The sequence below is a fragment of the Pezoporus flaviventris genome, unplaced genomic scaffold, assembly GCF_033815535.1.
Source record: "Pezoporus flaviventris isolate CSIRO_AGI_PZ_B2104156 unplaced genomic scaffold, CSIRO_AGI_Pfla_v1 ptg000212l, whole genome shotgun sequence".
Lineage (NCBI taxonomy): Eukaryota > Metazoa > Chordata > Aves > Psittaciformes > Psittacidae > Pezoporus > Pezoporus flaviventris.
Window position 1 is genome coordinate 1554973 of NW_026892760.1, and position 27497 is coordinate 1582469.

The 27497-nt window shown below is 41.8% G+C and overlaps 1 protein-coding gene across 3 annotated transcripts in view; it reads left to right on the top strand.

Moving 5' to 3' along the window:
- The first annotated feature begins 1469 nt into the window (after positions 1-1469).
- Positions 1470-27497, top strand: part of CNTLN (centlein) — a 197690-nt gene continuing 171662 nt past the window's right edge. The window contains exons 1-2 of one of the 3 annotated variants that reach the window (XM_061441239.1): positions 1470-1761; positions 1835-2009. In XM_061441239.1, coding sequence (XP_061297223.1) covers positions 1923-2009 — 87 coding nt within the window. In that variant the 5' untranslated portion in view covers positions 1470-1761; positions 1835-1922. Of the gene's footprint in view, positions 2010-27497 lie in introns of all 3 variants that reach the window. The other 2 variants (XM_061441241.1, XM_061441240.1) reach the window with 2 other exon arrangements.

The following is a 27497-nucleotide window of genomic DNA, read 5'->3' on the forward strand; positions in this document are numbered from 1 at the left end:
AAAGTAAAGGCTACATATTACATAGTGACTGGGAAATGTAAGGCAAGAATTAAAAGCCCTTCAAAGCAAAGATAAAGATGAAAACATAAATGTATCAGAATTATGACAGGATGGTCATGGTTAAGTGAACATGTAATAACACAAAGAAATAACTCAAACTATAAGATCAGGAACATAAGATGATATGGTATACAATGAACAATGAGCAGCAATAAAAATTATACAGGATGCTCTAAGGAGAGACATAGTATGGATCAGGTAATTGTTGAATCTCCTTGCATCTCCCTATAACTGGACAGAAAATACTCAAATGCGGTCTTTCACCTTTAAATTTACATTTGTAATTGTGCAGACAATAACTGCAATCATAATAAAATACTTTAATATAAAGTTATATAAAAATAGATATTTTTGTCTTTAGTATTCACTTTCTTCTTCTGATAAGGGACTCCAGAGCTCCAAGTGCTGCAAAAAATGACTTTCACACACAAAGCCATCATCAAGGATGCTTGAATGTTTGTCAGGGCCACAGGTGGAAGGTTTGGACCTTGGAGCACATGTTATAATTTGCATGGTATGTAATCCTCCTTTGCTCCTCTGCATGCACATACAGGAAGCATCTTGTTTCTTCTCATAGTGGTACATTGAGGGTAACTTTTCCAAAATCTGTGCAAAAGTTACAATGGAGAAAACATACTTCTGTGTGAAAACATGTATGATATTCCTAGAGCAAGACATGACAATTCAATTGGTGCTCATTTCCAGGCTAAGAAATGTCTTGATCCCATATTTCATTTTCTTTCTTCACTCACTAGCTTGGGGAAAAAAAATCTAGTCTTTTTATGACTATTATTGCTTCCCATGTAGGCTACAGGAAACGTGAAGATTTGCTCTGACAACACTGTTTAACCCTTTATTTCAAAACCAATACTCTGCATATCCTGATCTTAAATCCAGCACATTTATGTAGCAGCACCAGCCCAAATATTTCATGCACTGTTAACACCTGGACCTTTCACACCTTTCTTGGCCTTTGGTTGTAGGGTCTCAAATATAATGCTGGAAATAATAAATCTAACTTTCCTGTGTCAGAGTTTGGGTGCTTGTGCATACCGAAGCCTACTCTAAAACCAGGTTTCTGACTCCTGTCCTGCATATATTATGGGGTGGGGCAGGGGCGGGCAAATAAAAAAAAAACCCAAACCAAAAAGTCCCGTTACATCTTACTAAAGTAAAATGCTGGAGCGTCAGCGCCCCACATCCAGAAATATTTGCAACACTCGTATGTAAATCTCTAGTACCGCAACACAGGTGTGAGACAACTATGGGTGTTCCTGTAGTTCAAGAAGGGGCAGCAATCAGCTGGATTTCCCGTCACCCGCAAACAGCTGCGCTCAGCACCGTGGCTGGACAGCAGCTGCTCCTGTACCGAGAGGGAAAATAACACTCAGGCCCCCCCGGCAGGTGCTCACACAACGCGCCCGCCCGCCCGCGGTGGTGCACCCCGTCAAGGCTCACACACCCCGCACACCGCGACCCAGCCCGGGCGCCGCAGGCTGCGCCTCACGGACAAGCCACCCAGCGCGCGACGGTTAAGACCAACGGCAACCCGCGGCCGCCTTACGCGCATGCGCGACCATGCCGCTCGGGCGGGCAAATTCAAACCTGCCCCTCGCCCCTGCTCTTTGTCGGGGTAGCAGTTGTGCTGACGTCATTGCACCGCGTCTTTCTTCTCTGCGGTTTCCGGCGCTCGCCCTTGCGGTAAGTGCAGCTGAGAGGGGGAAAGTTTTCGTTTGCGTGGTTCACGGCACCGTTTCTCTCCCCTTTCCCTCAGGAGCGGGCGAGCAGGGGCTTGGCGGACCCTCTTCTCCCCTGTCCTGTGTGGAGGGGGCGAGAGGCTTTCTCTACAACCAACGCCGGCGATGGCTTCGGGGAGCGCAGAGGCGCCGCAGGTGGCACAGCTGAAGGGAGAGTTGCGGCGTCTGGCGGAGGAGCTGAGCAGCTGCCAGGTACCTGAGAGAGAGGCCGTCCCCTTCGGCGGCGGTGAGGGGCGGCCCGGAGCGGCGCGGCTGGGGTCGGGCGGGTACATCCCTCCTCCCGGGAGGCCTGTGCTCCCCGCCCACGCCACTGGGAACGTCCGGTTCTGGAGGACGGTGAGGGCAAGGCTGAGTAGGGTGGACTACGGGTTCCCGGCCCGTGTGAGGCAGGACGGCCGAGCAGCCGCCGCTGCCGTCCCCGGAGCGGGAGGAGTCAGCTCAGCGGTGGGGCGCACACTTGTTGGGCCGCGGTGGCGGCGGGCCTCGAGTCCGGCGTGGAGCCCCTCGGCCACTCTGCCAGCGGGAGCCCTGTATGCGCCTCCTGCAGCTCCGCCCGGTGAATTAAACCGGTCCCGGTCTCAATCTGGTTTAAACGAAACCACTTCGCCTGAAAACCGCCCACCGTCAAGAAGCCACCGTTTATTTACTTGATGTGTAATGGCAACAGTACTGAGGTGCTGCCTTGTGCAATTTCTGGGCAAATGAACTATCAGAGGGTTTATGGAAACGTAGAAGAAACCTTTAGAGGTCATTTATCTTTCAGCCTACCTTGTAGCACGGTTAAGTGTACCCATGCTGTTCTGGAAGGGAGGGCTCTATGAGTAATTGCAGTTGTACTTTCAGAAATTATCCCAGACTGTCTCCTTGTGACCTCCCTTCACAGGTACACTTCCCTCATTCTTCCAGTTGGTCATTCATCGCATATGATTAGGTCTATTTCATGAAAATAACAATGTTGAGATCTTGTCATAGAAATCTATGTTAATTCTTTGCCAAACAAGTCGTAGGGCAGGTAAAAAGTATAGGGCAGAGAGGAAGGTGACATCTGATGCTGTGGTTACTTTCTCGCTTGCTTCCTGGTAGCCAGAGCAGCATTTTCGTGGGACATGGTCTTGTTAAAGGCCTCGGCTGACATAGTCATGTCTGTAAACAGAAAATACTGACTGTGGTAAGTTAGTGGCAGTTTGTTGCTTCAAGCAGCACTGGTAAACCTTGCACTGGCGCTGGATTTCTGCTATGGGAAGAATCCATGCTTTTTGCTAAAACTTGTTGCATGGGAGAAGTATGGAGAGAGTAAGCTGTCAGTAAAAATTCTGTTTAGAAATACTGAACAATGAAGAGTTTGGGGATATTTTAAATGTCTTGTGGGAGAAGTTTGGAAAACTCTTTATAATGGTAATTTAGTTAGCTTCATCTTCTTGGTATGCAGATGTGCAGTGTCAGACAAAATTTGGTGGAGGCAGAAGGAAGGCCCTGGGCTCTGCTCGTTTGCCAGTTGAACATAAATTGCACATTACTAAAATCTAGTAGCATAAAGTATTTTTGAAGTAAATAGTACAAATATGAATTTCTAATTACTTTGATAATGTAACTTGATGTACACAAATTATAGTGAATTATCTGATTTCCCCTTCAGATTCATTCAATTACATGCACATTTCAACTTGTTCCTTGATGAACCCATTCCAATCATTTTGAAGTCAGCAGCCAAAAAAAAATTTTAGAATGTATTTCTTTTAAGTCTGATGCATATTATCTTGCCATTCTTGTATCATTGTCTTTTACCAGATCATACAGTTTTCTGGGAGGGAAGCAAGTGAAGAAACATGAAGGTAGTTCCTGTATTTAAAAACAGCATCCGGTCAGTGTTCTATGTAAACTCTCCAGCTCTAGGTAGAACCCAATACATACCATCCTTAAAACAACAGAGGTTGCATGTATTCAGGATTTATTTTAGGTTATTAATGAAAAGGAAAGTGAAGCTGTAATCTGTCAGCAAAGGTTCATCTCTGAAAGCACTGCGGTATAGACATATACATTCTTTATCATTTTACTAACCATGTACGTAATAATGTAGAAATTAAGCATGCATATGTTATGTAAAAAATTGGGAACCCGCATTTTAGTAAGTAAAGGAGGTGGTAACCCAGTCAGTTGTGCAGCTTTTCCAGATTAGATTTATCTAATTATTCTTTTTTTTTTTTTTTTTAAGTTTTGTGAAGTTACTCTGAATTTGAATAGGAACTAAAGAATACTTCACTAAAATTCTTCAGCTGGCTTAAAAATCAACTGGTAAAACTATTTGGGGATGGTTAGTCTGTTTTAAATTCATATTTCACATGAAAACTTTGTACAAAGACAAGCCATTTGAAAACATGATTATATGGGCAATGTTAATGTTGTACTCTACTAATTTCTCCAGTGTTGAAATACGAAGTTTTTACTGACAAATAATTACTTTAGTGGTAATATATTTCACCTAGTGTGAGTTCTTTAGTTTCATTTCCATGCAAGATATTCTTCGTTTTTTTGTCTTGTCTCTTAGCATTTGTAGGTCTTGTTAGTCAGGATCATGAAACTATTTAAGTTGGAAGGAATCTCTTGAGATCACCTTTTCCACCCAACCCTAGAATGGGTTTCTCAGGATGGTGTCCAGTCAGGTTTGTGTATTTCCATGGCTGGAGACTGCAGTTTCCTAGGGCAACCTGTGCTAGCGTGTGAAGATTCTCATGGTAAAAGTCAGGCTCTGTTGAGATTTCCCTTGACTTCGGTTCTGTTGGGTATTGTTATATCTTTTGGAGACTACCTTAGCCTGCTTTCTGGATAGAAATATATGTAAATGTCTTAGAAAAAGACGTTAGTAAGAGGGTGTTATCTTTTAATCCAGCAACTGGATAAAATTGCCTAAAGTTTTTTTTGTTTCTTTTTTAATTCTGAGTAAGAAGCTCACAGATACAGAAAGTGCATTTCTGAAACAGACTTCCAAACTGAAATAGTTAAACTGAGAAAGTTTCATAGTGTACAAACTAAAGGATTAGCCTTAAGTATTTTTTCAGTACTAGCCTTTTCATTTGGATAATATTTTTTCTAAAGAAAAAGCAACCATTTATGGAGTGACTGAGGCTGAAAGTTTTAATTTGTTCTAGGGAGCACTAAACAAGGTTATAGAAATAGAGATGTGTACATCCAACAGATGTATATATTTGGCACCCAAATAAAATATGGCAAGTTTCTTTTTGACTTATCCACACCTCATTGGACTACTACTTTCACTGTCATATAAACTGTGCTTCTGAAATGAAGTTTCTCCGCTGGGAACTAGAGGCTGTTGATGATGTGGAGTCCACTGGCTAAATATATGGCAGCCTTCTTTGGCTAATGAAGCTCCTGAGTTTTAATGGAAGTACCGTGCATGCTAGCTTTGCTCTAACCACAGGTATTCCAGGCATCTGCTTTTGGCCATTGTCTCTTTTCTGCAACAGAATCCTAGAGTATCTGACCCTTTTTCTCATCTGGACTGGTGGCCTTTATGTTCAAAACAAGTTTCTTTTTCTTCTTAAGCTAGCACTTCCCACTATTTAAAGGCGCTTAAAGAATCAAGAATGATATTTTGAATATTTCCTTTCCATATTTTTTTTTTTCCCCCTGTCCATTCGTTTCTAAAAGTAAGATACTGCTGGTGAGTTTTGATCTTGGCATCTTAGGCTAGCAGTATTTGGTATTTTCTAAACACTAATACTAATGCAAAAGACACTGTGAGAGCTTGAATCATAGTAAGCGAGATTGTGGAGGAGGGCCTGTTAAAAGCATAACAATTTTTTTGCAGTCGCTCTGTGAAACTGTTGTTTCCTTGTAATTGTGTGATGGAATTTACAAAAATTTGCCCAATTTGAAAATGAATTTCCAAAATAAGAAAATAGGCCAAAGCTCCCAGATAGTCTGCTGAGGAGACTTGTATAAAGCTGAGAGAATGAAAAATAAATCTAAATTATGTTTGCTTCTGTATTATGCTATTTTGGGAAAATTATTGTTGTGTCTGTGGTAGAGCCTCTGATTTGAGACTGGGTTTTCCACATCCAATTAAGTATCTTATGTTGCTGGATATACAGTCAGTTGGAAGAATCAGGTGTGTACTCTGTTTTTACATATTCTGTTTGTGATATCCACAAAAGTATGTTGGTTTGACACAGCTTCCTTTCTTTTTTTTCTAGCCTAGGATCTCTTCCTTTATTTCTGAATGTGCTGATTTAGGTTCAAACAAGTGTCTTAGCAATTTACCCATTATTAATTAAAAAAAAAAACAGTCTTTATTCATTGCAGCTTTGATTTCAAAGGTAACGTGGCATCTCCTGCTGCTAAAATAAGGAGTTGTTTTCTTCATTGAAGACTTTGTTCTAAATTCATGATTCTGCAAAAACTGGAAGTACCCTGTCTTTTTTTCTGCAGTTATATATACAGCTTTTAGGGAGCTCTTGTTATGTTACCTTCTCTAGCTCATATGCTTTTCTTGTCAATTACGGTTCTAGCACCCTCTCCTTTTCTGTGTCAGAAATTTATAGGTATATATATACGTGTGACTAACAGGTCTCTTGAGCACACCATTACAAAGTACTCTGAGCAGTTTATATCCCTGACTTGAAAGGTACAGTCAGTCAGCTGCCAGTGGTTTGCAGGCCACTGACATTTAGTCAGAGAAACCGTAGTGCCGCTTATAGTTTTCAGTTTACAAATGCACTTTGTAAAAACCAGAAAATTCTCCATTTGTTAAGAACTGTGTGTATCTTTAAGTGTTTTTGCGTAGAGGAGGGACAAGAAAGGTGGGTTTACTTTGTTGAAAGTGGAGTGACAGAGGTTTAATCTGCTGCTGGCTTTGTTTCAAGTTTTATGTTTCCAGCTTTCTGTGAAAAGGTGATCTTGTATTATTTTATATGCGGTGTTTGCAGAAAACACCCAGTATTGTGGTCAGCTGGATTTTCTTGTTTTGATCACTTTGTGGGTTTGAGAGGTATGTAAAATATTTTATTTGGTATTGCTAGCATTGGTAACAGATATGATTGCTACAACAAACTTATGAAAAATAATTAACTGGAAAAACAGATGCATTCTTTCAATTTAATATCCAGGCCACCCATTAAAAATAATGTAGGCATAGTAACATTGACTTATAAGTGATTTTACCCTCCCCCCTTATTTACAAGTAAATATATATTAAGTAACAACATGCCATTGTTTCATGATACGTGAATAGCTATTTGAGGTGCATGTTGATTGTATTGATATTAGAAGTAATTTTAGATCAATAGCTAAGAATTGAAACTAGTATTAAAAAGCCATAGTTCTTCCTTAGCATTGTGTTTTTATGTTGAGTTGATTCTTATTAACCTGATTTTATGACTAAAATTTTAATATTTATAAACTAGCAGAATGAGATTTTGAGTACGGTAGTATTTCTTCCGGAAGAATTGTTGATACCTGTACTTTTCTTTCAAAATGGGTCAAAGTGTTCAATGTTCCCATTCTTTAAATACTAATTTCTTATATTGGTGATTAAGGCAATACCACGTATTTATTGGTGGCAAGGGATGCCAGCTGTTTAGTGCTTTGGGTGTTTGTTTTTTTAAATGTGTTTGTTTTTTTTTTTGTTTTGTGTTTTTGGTTGTTTTTGGTTTTGGTTGTTTTTGTTATTTTATACTCTTATATTTTGCCATAAGGAGCCTAAATTACATGAGTCTGATTAGTACAGGTGTTCTTAATAAAGGCCTTACTCTTCATGTATTATAGACAGAAGTATTATTATTGAATAGCTGTTTATTTTCTTTTGCTTTTTTTAATTTTGACAAATATTAGTTAACTAGAATTAACTTTTGCATAGGTGATCTTCTGAAAAATACTTGTTTGGAATGTTTGAGTAAAATTGAAGATGAATTTTACTTAAGATGAATAAAGCAGTTACCTATTTGTAGGATGTCTGTATGTGGATATTTCAAATTGCCCCCAGAATGTGAGTGGGAATCTAAAATTTGATACAGAGATAAGTGTCATAGGGTAGTTTGGGTTGGAAGGGACCTTGATAGATCATCTATCCCCCTGCCGTACGCAGGGATGTCTTCCAGTAGAGGTTGCTCAAAGCCCTGTCCAACCTGACTTGTAGTGATGGGGCATCCACAACCTTGTTCCAGTGGCCCACAGCTCTGTTTACCTTTTGTCAATCTAAATCTACCCTTTCAGTTTTAAAACTGTTTTGCCTCTTCTCCTGTTAGCGCACTGCTCGGTAAAAACTGTCTTAAACTGCCATTTAGGTATTAAAAAGCTGCAATTGAGTCCCTGAGGAGCCTTATCCAGGCTGAAAAGACCTAATGCTCAGCCTTTCTTCCATCCCTCTGACCATTTTTGTGTGCCTACTGTGGACCTGTGCTGACAGGGCCACGTCAGTCTGGTGCTGATGTCCCCACTGCTGGATGCAGTCCACCAGGTATGGTTTCACAGGAGTAGAGAGGGACTTACTGGCTTTTCATGCAGTTCAGGATACATTTGGCTTTCTGGGCTGCAAGTGCTGCAGCACTGCTGCTGGGTAATGCTCAGTTGTTTTTTTTTTTCCACCAGAATATCCAAATCCTTCTCCTCAGGGACTCCTCTCAATCAATTAGTTTACCAGTCTGTAATGATACTGGAGTTTGTGCCCCAGCCCCAGGCATACAGGACCTTCCACTTGGCCTTACTGAACTTCACAAGGTTCACATGGGCCTACCTCTTGAGCTTGTCCAAGTCCTTGTGGATGGCATCCTGTCCCTCAGGCGAGTCAACAGCACTACTCAGCTTGGTGTCTGCAAACTTGCTAAGGGTACGTTCCCTCAATCCCACTGTGTCATTTATGAAGGTAGTAAACAGTATTGGTCTCATTATGGACCCTGAAGGGGCACTACTCATTACTGTTTAGCATTTGGACATGGAGCTGTTAACTGTAACCCATAGCTTTCCAATGAAGTGGCAAGAATGTTGTGGGGGACTGTATCAAAGGCTTTACAGAAGTCTAGGTAAAATGACATCCGTAGCTCTTCACTTGTCAATGATACCTTTAGGAGGTATTGACTGATGCAGTCACTCAATTGTATAAGGCCTTTATATTAGTCAGGCCTGATTTGCCTTTGGTAAGTCATGTTGCTTGTCTCTAAGTACCTTATTGTCATCCATATGCCTTGACATAGCTTTCAGGAGGATCTGTTCCATGATTTTATTAGGCACTGTGGTCAGTAGTTCCCAGGGTCCTCTTTCTACCCTTTTTAAAAAAGGGTATGATATTTCCTTTCTTCCAGTCACTGGGGACTTGACAGCTGTGAAGTAGGCATGAGTGAAAAGGTACCTTTTATGGGAAGAGCAAAACACTGCTGTTTCTCAGTAAAGGAATTTGAGTTTTGGGTGCAGAGAAGTAGGCTCTTCAGATTCAGCTCAGAGGAGAATGGCTGTAGGTCTGGTTTTCCCATCAGACTGTATGTTGGTGCAAAAGGAGGTATGCTGTTCTTAGAGAATGACTTCAGATAATCTTGTTCATCTCTGTTGTTATTAAGCATGCACTATTTCAGCCATTTTAGGTGTCGTTTAGCTCATGACTTGGAAGATGTGCAAATACTCTTCTAGTTGTCTACAATTTCACAGGATTTAGAAAGCACTACAGTCATTTCAGGCAGAGTTGATGCAATGAACCCACATTCTACTTGATTAGTCATGGTAATTCAGAGTGAATATACCCAAATGTATACCTATGGTTATATTAGCTGTAAAATAAAACTACTTGTGCATTCCTGTATTCTCAAATGCATTGAAAATCAGAAATGCAGTATTATATTAACCCAGAGCATTATATTTAAACAAAAACTAACTCTGAGGCCTATGCTAAAACTTTTAGATTATCCTGTGCTCTCAAATAAGTCATTGAAGTCTTCACTCTCAAAATTATAGCACTTCCAGAAAGCAGTTATGCGACTTGGAAAATTCATGTCCTTTTTCACTCTGCAAATCTCCTATTGAAATGATTCGAATTACTATGGTTAGTTTTAATTGAAGTAGTTTAGATATTTATAGCTTGAAATGAAAGCTCACAGGTGAGTTATCCTATGCTTGATTTGTAAATGGATTAAAGCAAACCCTTATTTCTAGAACTGAACCGTTTGCTTTCCCTAGTCCTCTCCTCTATGAAAACAATTCTTACATCAACAAAGTCTGAAGTTTTCAGTGTTAACTACTTGGGGAAAAAAAAAGCAGTTGTTGGTGTAATGGCTGTGCCAGTGAATAAAGGCATGCAAAGCACCCCGACTCTTCATCAAAGAGCAAAGGAAGTACTTGGACCTATTCAGTGAGGGTTACATTGTGTGTCAGAGGTCCATGTCTGTCTGTTAAATTCTCTCTACCATTTAACGCATTTTTATTTCTGTCCTGTTGTCCTGTGGTAGTGCTTACGTGACATCTGCAATGCTAATTCATTGACTGTGTCATGGTGGGCAGGAAATAACTTCTATTTCTTGTCCATTGATGCCACAAGGAGTCAGTTGTTTATGTCGACTGAGAATGTGTAATAAAATTACTCAGTTAAGTGCCTTGCTATCTTTTTATCACACTGATGGACTAATCTGAGAATCCATTTATGAAATCATGTGTAATCATAACATCTTAGTTCAAGTTGTGTAGTATGTTTACATAGGTCCCTATTACTGCATCAACATTGTAACATGGTAACATGGTGTTATTTTTATGGTGCCTGTTTACTTTCAACAGTGTTCTGTTTAAGGATGCAGTCTCTTGGGGCGTATATTTATCTACACACCTTTTACATTCTCTATATATGTGTAAGTAAAGCAGTATGCTATCTTTTTTCCATTTTTTATTCAAAGGTATCTTGGTTGCCAAAATTGTCAACGGAAACAAGATAACAGGAAATTCTTTAAATAGAAAATTACAGCTGGAAGATACGTTAAACTGTTTTTCTGGTATTGAAGCATTACATGTTGGTTGCCTACAACTTACACTGCAACATTAAGGAATTGGGAGGAAGGGGGCAAGATACACTTGTGTGCTAATGGCATTTAATTTGAAGCTATCAGTCTGCTCAGGTCACATACAGCCTTCTTCCAAATCTACCTAGCAACTATATATAACAGTGCATACTGTATGTAAGTGACTTTTTTGAACTGAAAATAACCCAGTGTTACCTTTAGAGCCTCATGTGTATAAAGCACTAATTTTTCTTAAAAGGTACTGATCAGTTTTATTTTCTAGTGACTTTTTAGGTTGTTGAAAAGCATAACACCTCAAAGATAGGTTGTGTAAATTGTAAGAGTATTCTGCACTGTCTCCATTTGGCAGGACTGGATGGGTTGTAGAGAGAATACCTCTTATTCAGTAATATATGACTGGAAATCACATGTTATTGGAAACACTGGCACATCAGGATCAAGAGAGTCTGCACTGGCAGTATTAATATAACAGTATTAAGTTTAAAGTCTTGTGAGAGATCAAGAAGCAAGTCTGTCACTTGCATATGAAGAATATATGTCAGCTTCATTAAAGGCTGGAGCTCTTTATTCAAAAGTATGCTAGATGTTGGGGAAGTCCAAAACAATCTGTATTATCAATTTTGTTGCAGATGTTTCAATGCTTATACTAGCCATGTTATTTTGTGTTTTTCTTATTCCCTTCAATATAGTGTTTAGCATTGCTGTAAAATTCTTTCAGCCTGACAGTCATGCATATTTCACTTTGTATTGAAATACAACTTTATAATACAGAAAATCTTCAGTATCTGAGAATTATAGATTTCTTATTAAAAATTAACAGCAAACCAATAGCACTTCCTCTGTCCTCCCGACCATTTTATTTTCCCTTTAGGAGGTATTGACTGCTTAAAACACTAAAATGAGAGTTTGTGTCCTGAGCTTTTTTACCAGTTCATGGGCTTGGGGGCAAGGGTTAAGAGTGGTTTTTTTGTTTGTTTTTGGAGAGTTGTTCTTGGTTTGATTTCTGGTTTTATTAGTAATTTGTAATGCTGTAAAAGTTTAAGGGGTGATATGAGCACTACTGATAGTTAACATGCTTTGAAATAAATACAGTGAAACATCATAAAAGGTACTGATTTCAGACTGTAGCTCTGAAAATTACCTGAGATGCTGATGTGTGAATTTACACTGAAGGAGGAGTTTTTTCTGTTTAATCTTGTTCTCAACACCAGTGCATAATAGACACATAAAAAAATATTAAACATACCTGCAGAGTTAATGCCCAAACTGTCAATAATGTATAGTTCCTGTGAGCAAAAAAAGAGATACTGCTTGTGCTTTTGGCTCTCCTCTTACCGCTAATTTAAAAGATTCCTTTATAGTAATGCAGTGTCATTACTTTTAGAGAATGCCGTCTAATTCTCCTCAACACATTCTATGTTGAAGTAACTTTTAAGTTTCCATTAGATGGATAAAGGAAGGACTCAGGGTTGGGGTCCAAAGTGGCAGTGCTTAAGCCATTGCAACCAGCTAGGGCATAAACTACTATTACTGCTACTACTCAGGAAAATAACAAGAGGAGAGAATATAAAACTAAAAGGGAAAAAAAACAACCAATAAACACAAGTGATGCACAATACGATTGCTCACCACCTGCCAACTGATACCCAGCCTGACCCAAGCAGTGATCTGGGCCTTCTGGGTGACTCCCCTCAGTTTATATACTGGGTATGACGTGCTGTGGTATGGAATGTCCCTTTGGATGTGTGTCCTGTCTCTGCTTCCTCCCAGCTTCTTGTGCTCTTCCTCACCGGCAGAGCATGAGAGACTGAAATGTCCTTGATCAGGGTAAGTGCTACTGAGCAACAACTAAAACACTGGTGTGTTACCAGCATTGTTCTGAGCATAAAGTCAAAACACAGCACTGCGCTAGTGTCCTGGGTTCAGCAGTAGCAGTCATGTTTTTTTTCCCTTTGTGTTAACTGGTGCAGTGCTGTGTTTTGACTTCTAGCTTGAGAACAGTGTTGGTGAAGCCGATGTTGTCGGTTGTTGCTAAGTGATGTTTACCCTGACCAAGGACTCTGTGGGGCTCATGCTCTGCCAGGGAGGAGGGGAAGCTGTGAGGAGGCAGAGACGGGGCGCCTGACCCGGGCTAGCCCGGGAGGTATTCCATACCACAGCACGTCATGCCCGGGGTGGGGGGTAACTGGGAGTTACCCGGAAGGACAGGAGCTTCCAGGTGGAACTCGTTTTCTTGGCCGGTGGTATCGTATTCTCTTCCCTTGTTATTTTCCCTTATCATTGTTTTAGCTGATAGTAGCGGTGGTGATTTGTTGCTGGACTGTTCTTGTCTCAACCCGTGGGAGTTGCACTCTCTCGATCCTCCTCCCCGTTCCTCCGGGAGCAGGGAAGGGGAGAGCCCCGGTGCAGGGGGGGGGGAGACGGACACGGACCTTGATTGTTGTCAGCTCGGCACCACTCACTGGGAGTGAGTGAACAAGTTACCTGACTGGGTTTAAACCACGACAGTTCTTTTTGGCGCCCAACGTGGGGCACGAGGGGTTGAGATAAGAACAGATCTGACTGGATTGATAGTCACTCGTCACAATGCTGATTTATTGGCTCTCAAGGTTTTTCCTCTTGATCTCACAGTTTCAGTATACCATATCTTACGTCCATCCGGTATTGGCTGTATTAGTGTTTTCCAAGTGTGGGGCTTGGGCTAAGGTTTTTATCCCATTGTACTTTATGGTAATGACTTGTAATACAATAGAATCATTGATCATGAAACTGATCTGGTTTATGTTCCCAGTGTGGTCACCACCTTTATACTTTGGGAGGTATATGATGGAGGTGCTTAGCAATTACACATCTTTTTTCTCCTTCTCAGGTGCTCAACCTATGAAGGAGACATCCTTTTACCCTCCTAGTCGTCCCCCCAGACCATTTACATTTGAGATTTTTGAATTTTTTGAATGGCCTTTTAATGCTGTTGAGACTTGTTTACTGATGGTGATGGGAATCACCATGCTAACACGCATACAGAGTGTGTTTTGCCCACTACTGATTTCAAGAGTTAAGCAGATTCAGGTTTGGGTCTTGTCTGGGGTCAAAAGACGATGTAGGAGGACCGAGAGATTTTCCCAGAGGCTGGACAGCCATGAGTGGCAGGGTGTGTGGGATAGTATGGGCAAGTATCTAGGTCAGTGGGCCCCTCCAGTATTTTGGAATTTCACTACCGAACAACTGCAAAATCCAGAAGAATTAGTAAAACACTTAAATGAGGTGTGTGGTCATTCTGGCCATACCAGAGATGGACAAATCACGGCAACGTGCTGGGGCTTGGCCTATGCTTACAGGGCCTTCTTCAACACTATTCAGCACCTTCAAAAGGAAAAGAATATCGGCGGATTTGAGGGCAAAGCGACAGTCGCTACTCAAACTTTGGCTGCAATGAACTGCGCAGCTACCCCAGTGGCAAGTACAGCAGCTGCTCAAACTTCAACTGCAACAGACAGCGCGGTTACCCCAGCTCCAAGCACGGTAGCTACACCACCCCCAGCAACAAGTACAGTCGCTACTCAAACCACAGTGATAATCACTGCAGCCAAACCAGAGGACCAATTCGTACCAATATCAGTTGCCCCTGTACGCAAGAGAACAAGCAAAAAGGAGGCAAAAAGGGTGAAGCGAGATGAAGAACCAATGAATTCACCACCCGGTCCAGAATCTGATCAGGAGTCATCATCACATGACGAAGAAGAAGAGGTAACTTCTCGACCTCGGACCTCAACCGAGCTGCGGAATATGCGAAAAGATTTTACCCGTCAACCAGGGGAGCACATCATCACCTGGTTACTCCGATGCTGGGACAATGGGGCCGATGGTCACGAACTAGAAGGTACAGAAGCCAAGCAGCTGGGATCACTTGCTAGAGAAGGGGGAATTGACAAAGCAATTGCAAGAGAGAAAAAGTCCCTCAGCCTTTGGAGGAGGCTCTTGGCAGCTGTGAAAGAAAGGTTTCCGTACAAGGACGATGTTACGAGTCGTTCAGCCAAGTGGACTACTATAGACAAAGGCATCCAGTCTCTGAGGGAATCGGCCATCGTAGAGATGATCTATCACATCAAGCCGAATAACGGGGATACACCTATAGATCCAGATGAAGTTGAATGTACACGACCCATGTGGCGAAAACTTACACGGAATGCACCGTCATCATATGCCCATTCATTGGCAACAGTGACCTGGAATGACATAGTACCACTAACAGTGGATGAAATGGTTCATAAACTCCGAGAGTTCGAAGACAATCTCACTCCTTCCATCATCTCAGCTGTGAAAAAACTGTCCCAGGACCTCGACAAATTGAGGGACGATCTATCTGATTTATCCAGCTCCTCACGTGTACCAACACACGTCTCAGCTATTAACAAAAGACGTCCTATTGTTCAAGAGAGGAGATACAGGAGGTATACGCCACGGGGTACCCTGTGGTTTTACCTGCTGGATCACGGAGAAGACATGACAAAGTGGGATGGAAAACCTACTTCAGCTTTGGAGGAACGGGTGAGTGAACTGAAGAGGGGAGCAAGGGCCAAGACTGATCGTCCCATGAGAGCTACGGCTTCAGTCTCTGGTGAGCAGTTTCCCAGATGGAGTGGAAGAGCTGATTTTACTCCAGCTCCTGTGATAACGAAGAATAATCCCTTTCAACACGACTTAAGTGTCCAATGCTGTGACGACCATTAGAGGGGCCCTGCCTCCAGCCAGGTGGAGGTAGGGGACAATCGGATTTACTGGACTGTGTGGATCAGATGGCCTGGCACATCAGTCCCACAGAAGTATAAGGCTCTAGTAGATACCGGTGCACAGTGTACCCTGATGCCATCAAGCTGTCAAGGGGTGGAACCCATCTATATTTCTGGAGTAACAGGAGGATCCCAAGAGTTGACTGTGCTGGAGGCTGAAATCAGCCTGACTGGGAGGGAGTGGCAAAAGCACCCTATTGTGACTGGTCCAGAGGCTCCATGCATCCTCGGCATAGACTACCTCAAGAGAGGGTACTTCAAAGACCCAAAAGGGTACCGGTGGGCTTTTGGTATTGCTGCTTTGGAGACTGAGGAAATTGAGCAGCTGTCCACCTTGCCTGGTCTCTCAGAAGATCCCTCTGCTGTGGGGTTGCTGAAAGTTGAAGAACAACAATCGCGACCACAACAGTGCACCGGCGGCAATATCGCACCAACCGAGACTCCCTGATTCCCATCCATCAGCTGATCCGTAGACTGGAGAGTCAGGGGGTGATCAGCAGGACCCGTTCACCCTTTAATAGCCCCATATGGCCAGTGCGAAAGTCTAATGGAGAATGGAGACTAACAGTAGACTATCGTGGCCTGAATGAAGTCACACCACCATTGAGTGCTGCCGTACCGGACATGCTAGAACCTCAGTATGAACTAGAGTCAAAAGCAGCCAAGTGGTATGCCACGATTGATATTGCCAATGCATTTTTCTCCATTCCTTTGGCAGCAGAGTGCAGGCCACAGTTTGCTTTTACTTGGAGGGGTGTCCAGTTCACTTGGAACCGACTGCCCCAGGGGTGGAAACACAGCCCTACCATTTGCCATGGACTGATCCAGACTGCACTGGAACAGGGGCAAGCTCCAGAACACCTGCAATACATTGATGACATTATTGTGTGGGGCGATACAGCGGAAGAAGTCTTTGAGAAAGGGAGGAAAATAATCCAAATCCTGCTGAAAGCCGGTTTTGCCATAAAACGGAGTAAGGTCAAGGGACCTGCACAGGAGATTCAATTTTGGGGAATAAAATGGCAAGATGGACGTAGACAGATCCCCACAGATGTGATCAACAAGATAACAGCAATGTCTCCACCAACTAATAAGAAAGAAACGCAAGCTTTCTTGGGTGCAGTGGGGTTCTGGAGAATGCACATCCCAAATTACAGTTCGATTGTAAGCCCTCTCTATCATGTGACCCGGAAGAAGAATGATTTTAAATGGGGCCCTGAGCGGCAACAAGCCTTTGAGCAAATTAAACGCGAGATAGTTCATGCAGTAGCCCTTGGACCAGTCCGGACCGGGCCAGATGTAAAAAATGTGCTGTACACTGCAGCTGGGGAGAACGGTCCTACCTGGAGCCTCTGGCAGAAAGCTCCAGGGGAGACTCGAGGTCGACCCCTCGGCTTTTGGAGTCGGGGATACAAAGGATCTGCGGCCAGCTATACCCCAACTGAGAAAGAGATACTGGCAGCGTATGAAGGGGTTCGAGCTGCTTCGGAAGTGATTGGCACTGAAGCACAGCTCCTCCTGGCACCCCGGCTGCCCGTGCTGGGCTGGATGTTTAAAGGCAGGGTCTCCTCTACACATCATGCAACTGATGCTACATGGAGTAAATGGGCTGCACTAATTACACAACGAACTCGAATAGGAAATCCCAGTCGTCCAGGCATTCTAGAAGTCATCATGAACTGGCCAGAGGGCAAAGATTTCGGAATGTCACCAGAGGAGGAGGTGGTGCGCGCTGAAGAGGCCCCACCATATAATAAACTGTCAGAAAGTGAAAAGCAGTATGCCTTGTTTACTGATGGCTCTTGCCGTATTGTGGGAAAGCATCGGAGATGGAAGGCAGCTGTATGGAGTCCTGGACGACAAGTTGCAGAAACTGCTGAAGGAGAGGGTGAATCGAGTCAATTTGCCGAGGTGAAAGCCATCCAGCTGGCCCTGGACATTGCTGAATGAGAAAAGTGGCCAGTACTTTATCTCTATACTGACTCATGGATGGTGGCAAATGCCCTGTGGGGGTGGTTGAAGCAATGGAAGCAGAGCAACTGGCAACGCAGAGGTAAACCCATCTGGGCTGCTGCACTGTGGAAAGATATTGCTGCCCGGGTGCAGAACCTGGTGGTGAAGGTACGTCATGTAGATGCCCATGTACCCAAGAGTCGGGCCACTGAGGAACACCAGAACAACCAACAAGTGGATAAAGCGGCTAAGATTGAAGTGGCTCAGATGGACTTAGATTGGCAACATAAAGGTGAATTATTTCTGGCCCGGTGGGCCCATGACACTTCAGGCCATCAGGGCAGAGATGCAACATATAGATGGGCCCGTGACCGAGGGGTGGACTTAACAATGGACACTATTGCCCAGGTTATTCATGAGTGTGAAACATGTGCTGCAATTAAACAAGCCAAGCGGTTAAAGCCTCTTTGGTATGGAGGACGATGGTTGAAGTATAAATATGGGGAGGCCTGGCAGACTGACTATATCACACTGCCACCAACCCGCCAAGGCAAGCGCCATGTGCTTACCATGGTGGAAGCAACCACCGGGTGGCTGGAAACATACGCTGTGCCCCATGCCACTGCCCGGAACACTATCCTGGGCCTTGAGAAACAGATTTTGTGGCGACACGGCACCCCAGAGAGAATTGAGTCAGACAATGGGACTCATTTCCGGAATAACCTTATAGATATTTGGGCCAAAGAGCATGGCATTGAGTGGGTATATCACATCCCTTACCATGCACCAGCCTCAGGGAAAATCGAACGGTACAATGGGCTGTTAAAAACTACACTGAGAGCGATGGGTGGGGGAACTTTCAAGCATTGGGATACACATTTACCAAAGGCCACCTGGTTGGTCAACACCAGAGGATCTGCCAACAGGGCTGGCCCAGCCCAGTCAGAACTTTTACATATTGTAGAGGGGGACAAAGTTCCCGTGGTGCATATGAAGAATTTGCTGGGGAAGACAGTCTGGGTTATTCCTGCTTCAGGTAAAGGCAAACCCACTCGTGGGATTGCTTTTGCTCAGGGACCTGGATATACTTGGTGGGTAATGCGGGAAGATGGGGAAGTCCGATGTATACCTCAAGGGGATTTGCTTTTAGGGGAAAACAGCCAGTGAACTCAATTGTATGCTGTTGCCTGCTGTGTAATGCTTTTATAGCCCATCAACTAGATGTCTCCAGGTCACCAGCGACTGGCCCTGACTTCCCTCCAGCCATCATCCCAACAGAGAATGAACTTGGAACATCATGGACCGAATGGACTCGGCAGCATTATAGGGATTGGTCCATGCACTAAGAAAATGATTTTTTCCTCTTGGTCTGTATGTATATGGATGTATATATGTGGGAGAGCGATGGTGTATTGAAAATGTGGGATCTGAGCACGACGTGAATGGTATGGAATAAGGGGTGGATAATGTCCTGGGTTCAGCAGTAGCAGTCATGTTTTTTTTCCTTTGTGTTAACTGGTGCAGTGCTGTGTTTTGACTTCTAGCTTGAGAACAGTGTTGGTGAAGCCGATGTTGTCGGTTGTTGCTAAGTGATGTTTACCCTGACCAAGGACTCTGTGGGGCTCATGCTCTGCCAGGGAGGAGGGGAAGCTGTGAGGAGGCAGAGACGGGGCGCCTGACCCGGGCTAGCCGGGGAGGTATTCCATACCACAGCACGTCATGCCCGGGGTGGGGGGTAACTGGGAGTTACCCGGAAGGACAGGAGCTTCCGGGTGGAACTCGTTTTCTTGGCCGGTGGTATCGTATTCTCTTCCCTTGTTATTTTCCCTTATCATTGTTTTAGCTGATAGTAGCGGTGGTGATTTGTTGCTGGACTGTTCTTGTCTCAACCCGTGGGAGTTGCACTCTCTCGATCCTCCTCCCCGTTCCTCCGGGAGCAGGGAAGGGGAGAGCCCCGGTGCAGGGGGGGGGGAGACGGACACGGACCTTGATTGTTGTCAGCTCGGCACCACTCACTGGGAGTGAGTGAACAAGTTACCTGACTGGGTTTAAACCACGACAGCTAGCTACTAAGAAGAAAATTAACTTTATTCCAACTAAAACCAGGATAATGATGTTTGAAGATTCCTTCCAACCCAAACTATTCTGTGATTGTATTCTATGATTCTGTGATGAGAGGGGCCATCTCTAAGAGGGATCTTGTAGTAGCCATCTGCTGCCAGCGTCCAGACCAAGAATATAAAGGCACTGAAGCAATATGTGGGTTGCTAAGCAAAATTTAGGTGAACAGGACCTGATTATTGTGGGTGACTTCAAGAATACCCAGGCATTTGTTGGAAGAACAATACAGGACTTCATGTCATCCATCAAGTTCCTGGAATGTGCAGAGGACTGCTTCCTCATACCAACGTTTGATGTGCAAACCAGGAATAAAACACTGCAGGACTTGCTTTTAACAGACTGAGAAAATCTGCTTTTTTGTATCTTGGTTTAGCAAAAGCCTTGGCTGCAGTGATCACAATACTGGAGTTTGGGATCCGGCAGAGGAGGCTGAAGGCTAAGACACAAGTTTTAGATTTCAGAAAAGCAAACTTCAGCTTGCTTAGAGCTCAGCTGGGAGTGATTCTGTGGGAAGCTTATGAGTGAGGGGGCATACAGTGATACTTGAGAAAGACTTATCAGGGAATGTAGCGATAGGACAAGGGGCAATAGGTTTAAACTTAAACAGGGGAAGTTCAGGTCAGATAAAAGGCAGAATTTCTTTACTGTGAGGGTGGTGAGGTACTGCAGTGGGTTGCCTAAGGAAGTGGTAAATGCTCCGTCCCTGGCAGTGCTCAAGGCCAGGTTGTACAGAACCTTGGGTACCATGGCATAGTGTGAGTTATCCCTGCTCGTGGCAGGGGGGTTTTAACTAAATGATCTTAAGGTCCTTTCCAACCCTAACTATTCTGTGATTCTACAATATATGTCAAAACGGTGCTTGTTGACAGCCAGCATGGCTTCACTAAGGGGAATTCCCGCCTGACTAGTTTGGTGGCCTTCTGTGGTGGGGCTATGGCGCTAATGGACAGGGGTAGAGCAGTTGACATCATCTACCTGGACTTGTGCAAAGCATTCGACACTGTCCCACACGACATCCTTGTCTCTAAATTGGAGAGACATCAATTTGATAGGTGGAGCACTCAGATAAAGAACTGGCTGGATGGCCACAATCAAAGAGTTGTGGTCAATGGCTCAGTGTCTGGCTGGAGACCTGTAATGACTGGTGTCCCTCAGGGATAGGTATTGGGACTGGTCTTGTTCAACATCTTTGTTGGTGACATGAATTGAGTGTGCCCTCAGCAAGTTTGCCAGTGACACCAAGCTGTGTGGTTTGGTTGATACCCTGGAGGAAAGGAATGCCACCCAGAGGGACCTTGACACACTTGTGAGGTGGGCTGATGCCAACCTCATGAAGTTTAACCATGCCAAGTGCAAGGTCCTACACCTGGGTGGGAGCAATCCCAGGCGCAGCTACAGGTTGGGCAGAGAAGAGTTTCAGAGCAGCTGGTTGGGTTACATCAGCAAGGGGTAACTTACACTGATCCCTTCTATTCAGCGCTTGTGAGGCCACACCTGGAATACTGTGTTCAGTTTTGGTCCCCAGCATACAAAAAGATGTGGACAGGTTGGAGGGGTCAAGAGAAGGGCCTCAGAGATGATTACAGGACTGGAAAGCCTGCATATGAGGAAAGTCTGAGAGACCTGGGTTTCTTCAGCCTAGAGAAAGGAAGGCTCGGGGAAGACCTTAACACCATGTTCCAGTGTGGCTACAAAGGAGACAGAGACTCCCTTTTTAAAATGAGTAGCTTGGAAAAGACAAGGGGTAACGGGTACAAGTTACTCCTGGGGAGATTTCAACTGGATATGAGGAAATTTTTTCACAGTGAGATCAACCAGCCATTTGAATAACTTCCCCACAGGAGTGTATTCTCCAGTGTTGCACACACTTAAGATTTGGCTGGGCCATCTTGTCTGGACTGTGCTTTTGCCAAGGAACCACCCCAGATGGTTGAGGGTGAAAGGGACCACTGGGGGTCATGTAGTCCAACCTCCCTGCTCAAGCAAGGTCACCTAGAGTACATTGATCAGGATTGTGTCCAGATGGCTTTTGAGTATCTTCAGGGAAGCAGACTCCACAACCTTCCTGAGCAACCTATCCCAATGCTCAGACACCCTCACAATAAGGCTTTCCGTCATCACTGAGGGCCCCTTCCAACCTGGTATTCTATGATTCTATGAAATAATTGTATGCAATATTGGTACAGTTTTACATACTCTTGATATCAAATATCCAGAGTGGTATTTATGCTTCAATTTCTTTTCCAAAGTAAATTATTTTAATTTAAGTAAGAATGTATGTCTTTACTCATAAGTCACAGGGATTGTTTTGTGACTTACAGTAATGTTTAATAAATTCATGACTTTATTTGCAAGCAAATACTTGTGCTGTAGCTAGTCATGACAATACAGCCTTAGGCAGTGGCTCATCTTACAATTGTCTCAGCTTCTGAGCTTGCAGCTGTTAAAAATCCATGAGAAAAATCCAGTTTGCTTTGTAAAGAACACATTCAAGGCCTAAGGTACTTTTCATTTCTGTATCTTTTGAGTATGATGATGAACTAGAATTACTTTCACTGCAGGCTGAGGGAAAATTCCACTTTTCAGAGGATACATAGTGCACTGGGTTTTATTTCAGAATTCTTCAGTTCTAGTGTGCAAACTTGATTGCAGGGTGAATGTCATTACACATGTTTGTGGATCTCATTTTAAATGACATGACATGTATTCTGCCTTGTGTATATGTAAGTTCTCAGCTGTTCAAGGTACACTCTTGCTGAGCTCTTCAGCTGTTAATGTACACTTGAGTAGGCTGGATCTTCCTTGGGTATGCTGAAGAATGATACATTCCAGGCCTTGACAGCTGCAGTGTTTTTCTGTGCCAACTTTAGACAGTCTAAGCAGCCCTATTTCAAAGAAAGCGATTGGCTCCCAAGACCATTCAGGGAACAGCCTTACCAAGTCCATTAATTGAGCCAAGAGCTTAAAACGGCTGTTTAAACTTCTTTTCATTTTAAAACTGTAATAAGTTCTGGCTAATACTCATTCTGTTATACAAAATGCATAATTAGTTATAGATTTAGATGAAACAGTTTTAGCTGTTAAAATATTTGTCATTTTAAGAGCATAAAGTCTCATTTTATGGTAATTTACCATTCACTGACTAATGTCTTACTAATGTTTGTTATAAATTTTGTACATCTCCATGTAAACTTTTTATGTAATAGAGTTCGTAGGTTTCTAACTGTAGGTGATGTGTCTTTTTTTTTTTTTTTTTTTTATGCCACTCGTAACGTGTTTGAAGACTAATTTGTGTCATTATTCTTTTGGCAGAAGTCCACTCTGGCAGAACCTTGCTTTGTTTTGTGTGCATTTACAGAAATACAAATATGCAGTGAAAGGTATTTTGTCGATCTAGCGTTGAATATCTGTTGATATAATTACAGAATTGCTTTATAGTCCTGTGTGGGCTCATTCACAGGCTGCAGTAGTAACTTCTGGAAGTTCCAGTGATTTTTTACTCGTTTCCAGATGACTTGGGAATGGGGAATGTTTTTGTTTGTATTGTATGTTTCTTTCTTTTTTTTTAATGGACAGTACTTAGTCTGTTCTGTTTAAGTGTTTCTTGGAAGTTTATTTAGTGCACACTGTTGACATTCAACATTCCTTATGGCAAGCAAGCCTTTTTAATGTGCAAGTTAGGATGGCTTTTTCATTCCTACTTTATCTACTGTTGTTTCAGTACAGATAGAAATATTGCAGAACTTAGTTATGGAAGAAGTGGCAATTTTACTGACATAAGTACAACTTGGAGTTGATTTTACTCTTCCTTGAGCAACTTCAAAAGTAGTCTGTGGAATAGGTGCTTTGAAGTTAATCTGAACTGCTTATTCAGTTAAAAGAGATCATTTGTGCCTGAGTGTGTTCTTGTTGGGAAGACCAATGTTCATTGAAAGTTTATATTTTATATATTATCACAAGGTCAATTTCTGGGAGACTTGGCAAAGTTTAAGTGGAAACTAAATTGTCAGAGACTCAATACTCAGCAATGCTGCATACTCAGCAAAAGTTACAAGAGGAATGTGAACATTTAACTTTTTGTTTTTTTTTTTTTTATTGTACATACATTCTGTATCTAATTTATTAATTAGGAATTATTCAGTATATGTTATATTAGTTGTCCCGGTTTGTTATTTTTTGTTACAGAAAAATGGTGTGCTTAGAAGTATGTATCTGCAAGTCGTTCACTATTCTGTCTTCTGATGCAGTGTGGTGTTCTCCAGCTTCAATCTGGAGTGTGTAGGAACCTGCATGGTACAATAACAGGCAGCACTGTGCTTGCAGTGACTCATTATACTTGATAGTGCTTTTTGGAGTTGTGCAGAAGCCTAAGTGTCTCAGCTTTTCTAATAAATAAATAAGCAGAAAATACAACAGCTACTTACATGGTCTTGTATAGAGGACAGTAAAGAGAAAAGGTAAGGAAGCATGATGGTAAGAAAATCCAAATCTTTAAACTGGTAAACAAAACTGAACAAAGCTAGTGGGCTCATAAAGCAGCATCAAAAAGTTTGTTTGACTCAAGATTTTTGAGCTTTTGCAGGTGAAATACTGTTGACAGTATTATATTTGGACTTCTCTGTGCTGTAATGACTGAATAGCCATTAGAATAATTTGTTAGTGATTTTAAGTAGCTTAGTGTAAAAATGCACAGTGAATTGTTTATTGAAGATATAAAAAATATTCAAGCACTATTATCATCAAAAAGCTTGTTTGACTCAAGATTTTTGAGCTTTTGCAGGTGAAATACTGTTGACAGTATTATATTCGGACTTCTCTGTGCTGTAATGACTGAATAGCCATTAGAATAATTTGTTAGTGATTTTAAGTAGCTTAGTGTAAAAATGCACAGTGAATTGTTTATTAAAGATAAAAAGATATTCAAGCACTATTATCAGTTTTGTTTTGCTCTTCATATTCTGATTAGCTATTTGAATTAAAATTATTTTGAAATTAGTTACGTATAATTTGTTAGAAATAATGGTTTATTCCTCCAGTATGGTTTAAAGATTTCCATATACACAAGTGATGCCATTTAGAGTGAAGAACAACTAGCTTGCTGTCCTTATAGAAATCACATTCCCATTGTTATTATTTAGTGAGGTTTTGTTTAGCTTTGTGTTTTTTCTTTGCTGGGCTCCCAGCATAAATACATGGTAATTTGAGATGCTAAAATTACTCAGAATCCATGTTCTCCATAGATACTAATGCTTTTTGGAGGCCCGCATCTGTTTTGAAAAACATTTGTATTTTGAGTTCTGTTTATGCGTCGGAAGGATCAGATAATGTCTGATTCACAAATGTGTGCACATTGTGACTTTCCAGGCAGCATGGTAAGGCTTTTTCAGGAGATGGTGACTTTTTTGAGGACACATGAAAGAAGCGCACACTTTTTATAGCCTTTCAACCTGGATACGTAGAATCCAGGGTATTAAGTGGCATAAGGTGATAGCACACGATCAAAAAAACAAACAAACAAACAAAAAAAATGGTGGCTAGCCATCTTTTTGACCTGAACTGCATAACCTAAATAATACGATGCTTACTTTTTGTCCTTTAACTTAATTCATAGCTGAAAATGAACTTATTTTTAGCACTTCTACTGAATAAAGACTTGGGTACTGATACAAGGTCATTTGAGTTCATATTTATGTGATGTATGGCTCAGTTCTGTTGTTACCTTTCTTTAAAAAGTGAATGTAGTCATGCACTATAGTGTACTGTAATCCAGTTAATTACTGTGTTTGCCTGCACACAGCAGGGTCACTTTTGGTTTTGAAAAGAGTCCCACTGCTAACAGAATTTGGTTAGAGGAAGATTATTTTTCTTTCAAGTGTGTTTAAAGAACAGCATATTCTCCATTTATTTCTATACAAAGCTTTTTGTTAATTGTTTGGTTTTGTTTGGAAATGCAAAAAATCAAGTCTCAGTGTCAACACTATAGAAATTGTGTGCACCCTACAAAGGCAGTTAGATGAAATTTCTCTGTTTTTATGAAAGACAAGCTCTGCTGCAGTTGAGGTTTGCTTAAGCTAACAGTCTTGAATTATAGGATCTCTGTGGCCAGAGCCTTGGTTTTATTTACTTTCTAACACAATTGGAAAGCTAGTCAGATTTGTCAGTTGTGTGCATTCTTACAGTAGGCAGGTAAATTTTTCTGGGTTTACAGCAGTACTTTGCTAGGGCATTAAATCTCCATAAAGTTTCCTTCCTTGGTTGGTTGAAAAAGTTGATGGCATTTAAAAATATAAATTGTGTAAACTCAAAATTGCAGAAGATGAAAGAGGAAGGTATTTTTTAAACCAGCACACATAAAATGCCTCACTTCTCATTTGTTCAGTGTTTTTTATATGTTTCCCTGTTTTCAGGATGCTCATTCATCATTACCTTGCTTCTGTATGCAGTTTTAAAATTCAAAATGTGCGTTTCTAAATTTGAATTGAAAGACACAGCAGAACTTTTTTAAAAAAGCACACTTTGAGGCTTTCCTCATAAACAATGGAGAAAATAGGTACAACCATCTCTCCTGTTTCTTCTGCAGTCATTGTTAAAAGTTTGTTAAATCTGTAGTTCAGTGTTATATTGCAGTATTAATCTTGATAAAATAATTTAGACTCAGTATACTGATAAATCTTGAGAAAAGTCTGCTAGCATTAGAGAGCTCTTTTGATTTCATATTGAAGATAGTCATTGTCTTCTGAAGAAAGAGAATCATTAAGATGGAGTGATTGTTATGCGCTGGAACTAGTATTGCTTGTACAGATCAAGTCTGCTTTCTAGAAGGCAAAACTGATTGGAAGCAAATGAAAAGCAAAGATAGCAGAAATATGAAAAGCAATTTCTACTCTTGAGATTTACTTTGATCATCCAATATGTGGTCTTTGCTAACTCTTGAGAGATCTGTCAGACTATAGTGGTGTTGAGCTGTTTTGTGTGTTAGATGGGCTGTGACCAAAGGTGCAATCTGTTATTCTAAAAAATGAGGAATCAAGAAAAGAAGAAATGAAGTTGCAAACCTATGAAAAAACCAAACAGCAGAGGTGAAGTTAGGAATTCAGTTCTTCTGTTTCATTTAATAATTAGAATTAAGGTAGAGTTGTGCAGAAATGAGAGGATTTTAGTGGGGTTTTGGTTAACTGATGATCCCTGTGATATCTTAGTAGATTAGGTTCCAGAAGCCTGGGAGAAGAAGGAAGCAGGTTGGTTTTCTATTTCAGTCATGTGTTTCCTTCATGCAAATTCTGTTTAACACTCAAAAAGCTAGTAAAAGCTGCACTCCTATGATTTTTCCTGTTGAATAGACCTAGCTACCAATATGGTGATTTTGGCTTATTAATATCTAATTTTATGTTAGGCTCTTTTTAGCAGGTTTGGTCCTAAGTCCAGTCCATGGTTTATATATGTATGCTTTCTTCTTGTTCTTCTTGTCCTCATCTGATTTCCACCCTCTTCCCCCATCCCTCAATATTTTAATATAATTATCACAGCGTATGGTTTTAGTTTGTAACATCATGTTGAACCACGTATTCCAGGTTCAGTGTTTATTAATACAAATTGTGTTCTGCTGCTAGAAGTAGTAGAAATTGATGCAGCAAAAGGCAGCCTTGTTTGAATGATGGTGATTTCTGCTGCCTTATGTCACATTGCATACTCTTTTCGTTGAAGGTCTTTGTCTTCCTTCAAAATTCTGAGTAGCTAAAGCTGTTTATTAAATGGAACTGTTTGCAATGTTTTTTTTATTCAGGGGACAGTGAGTAATTTGTAGGGAA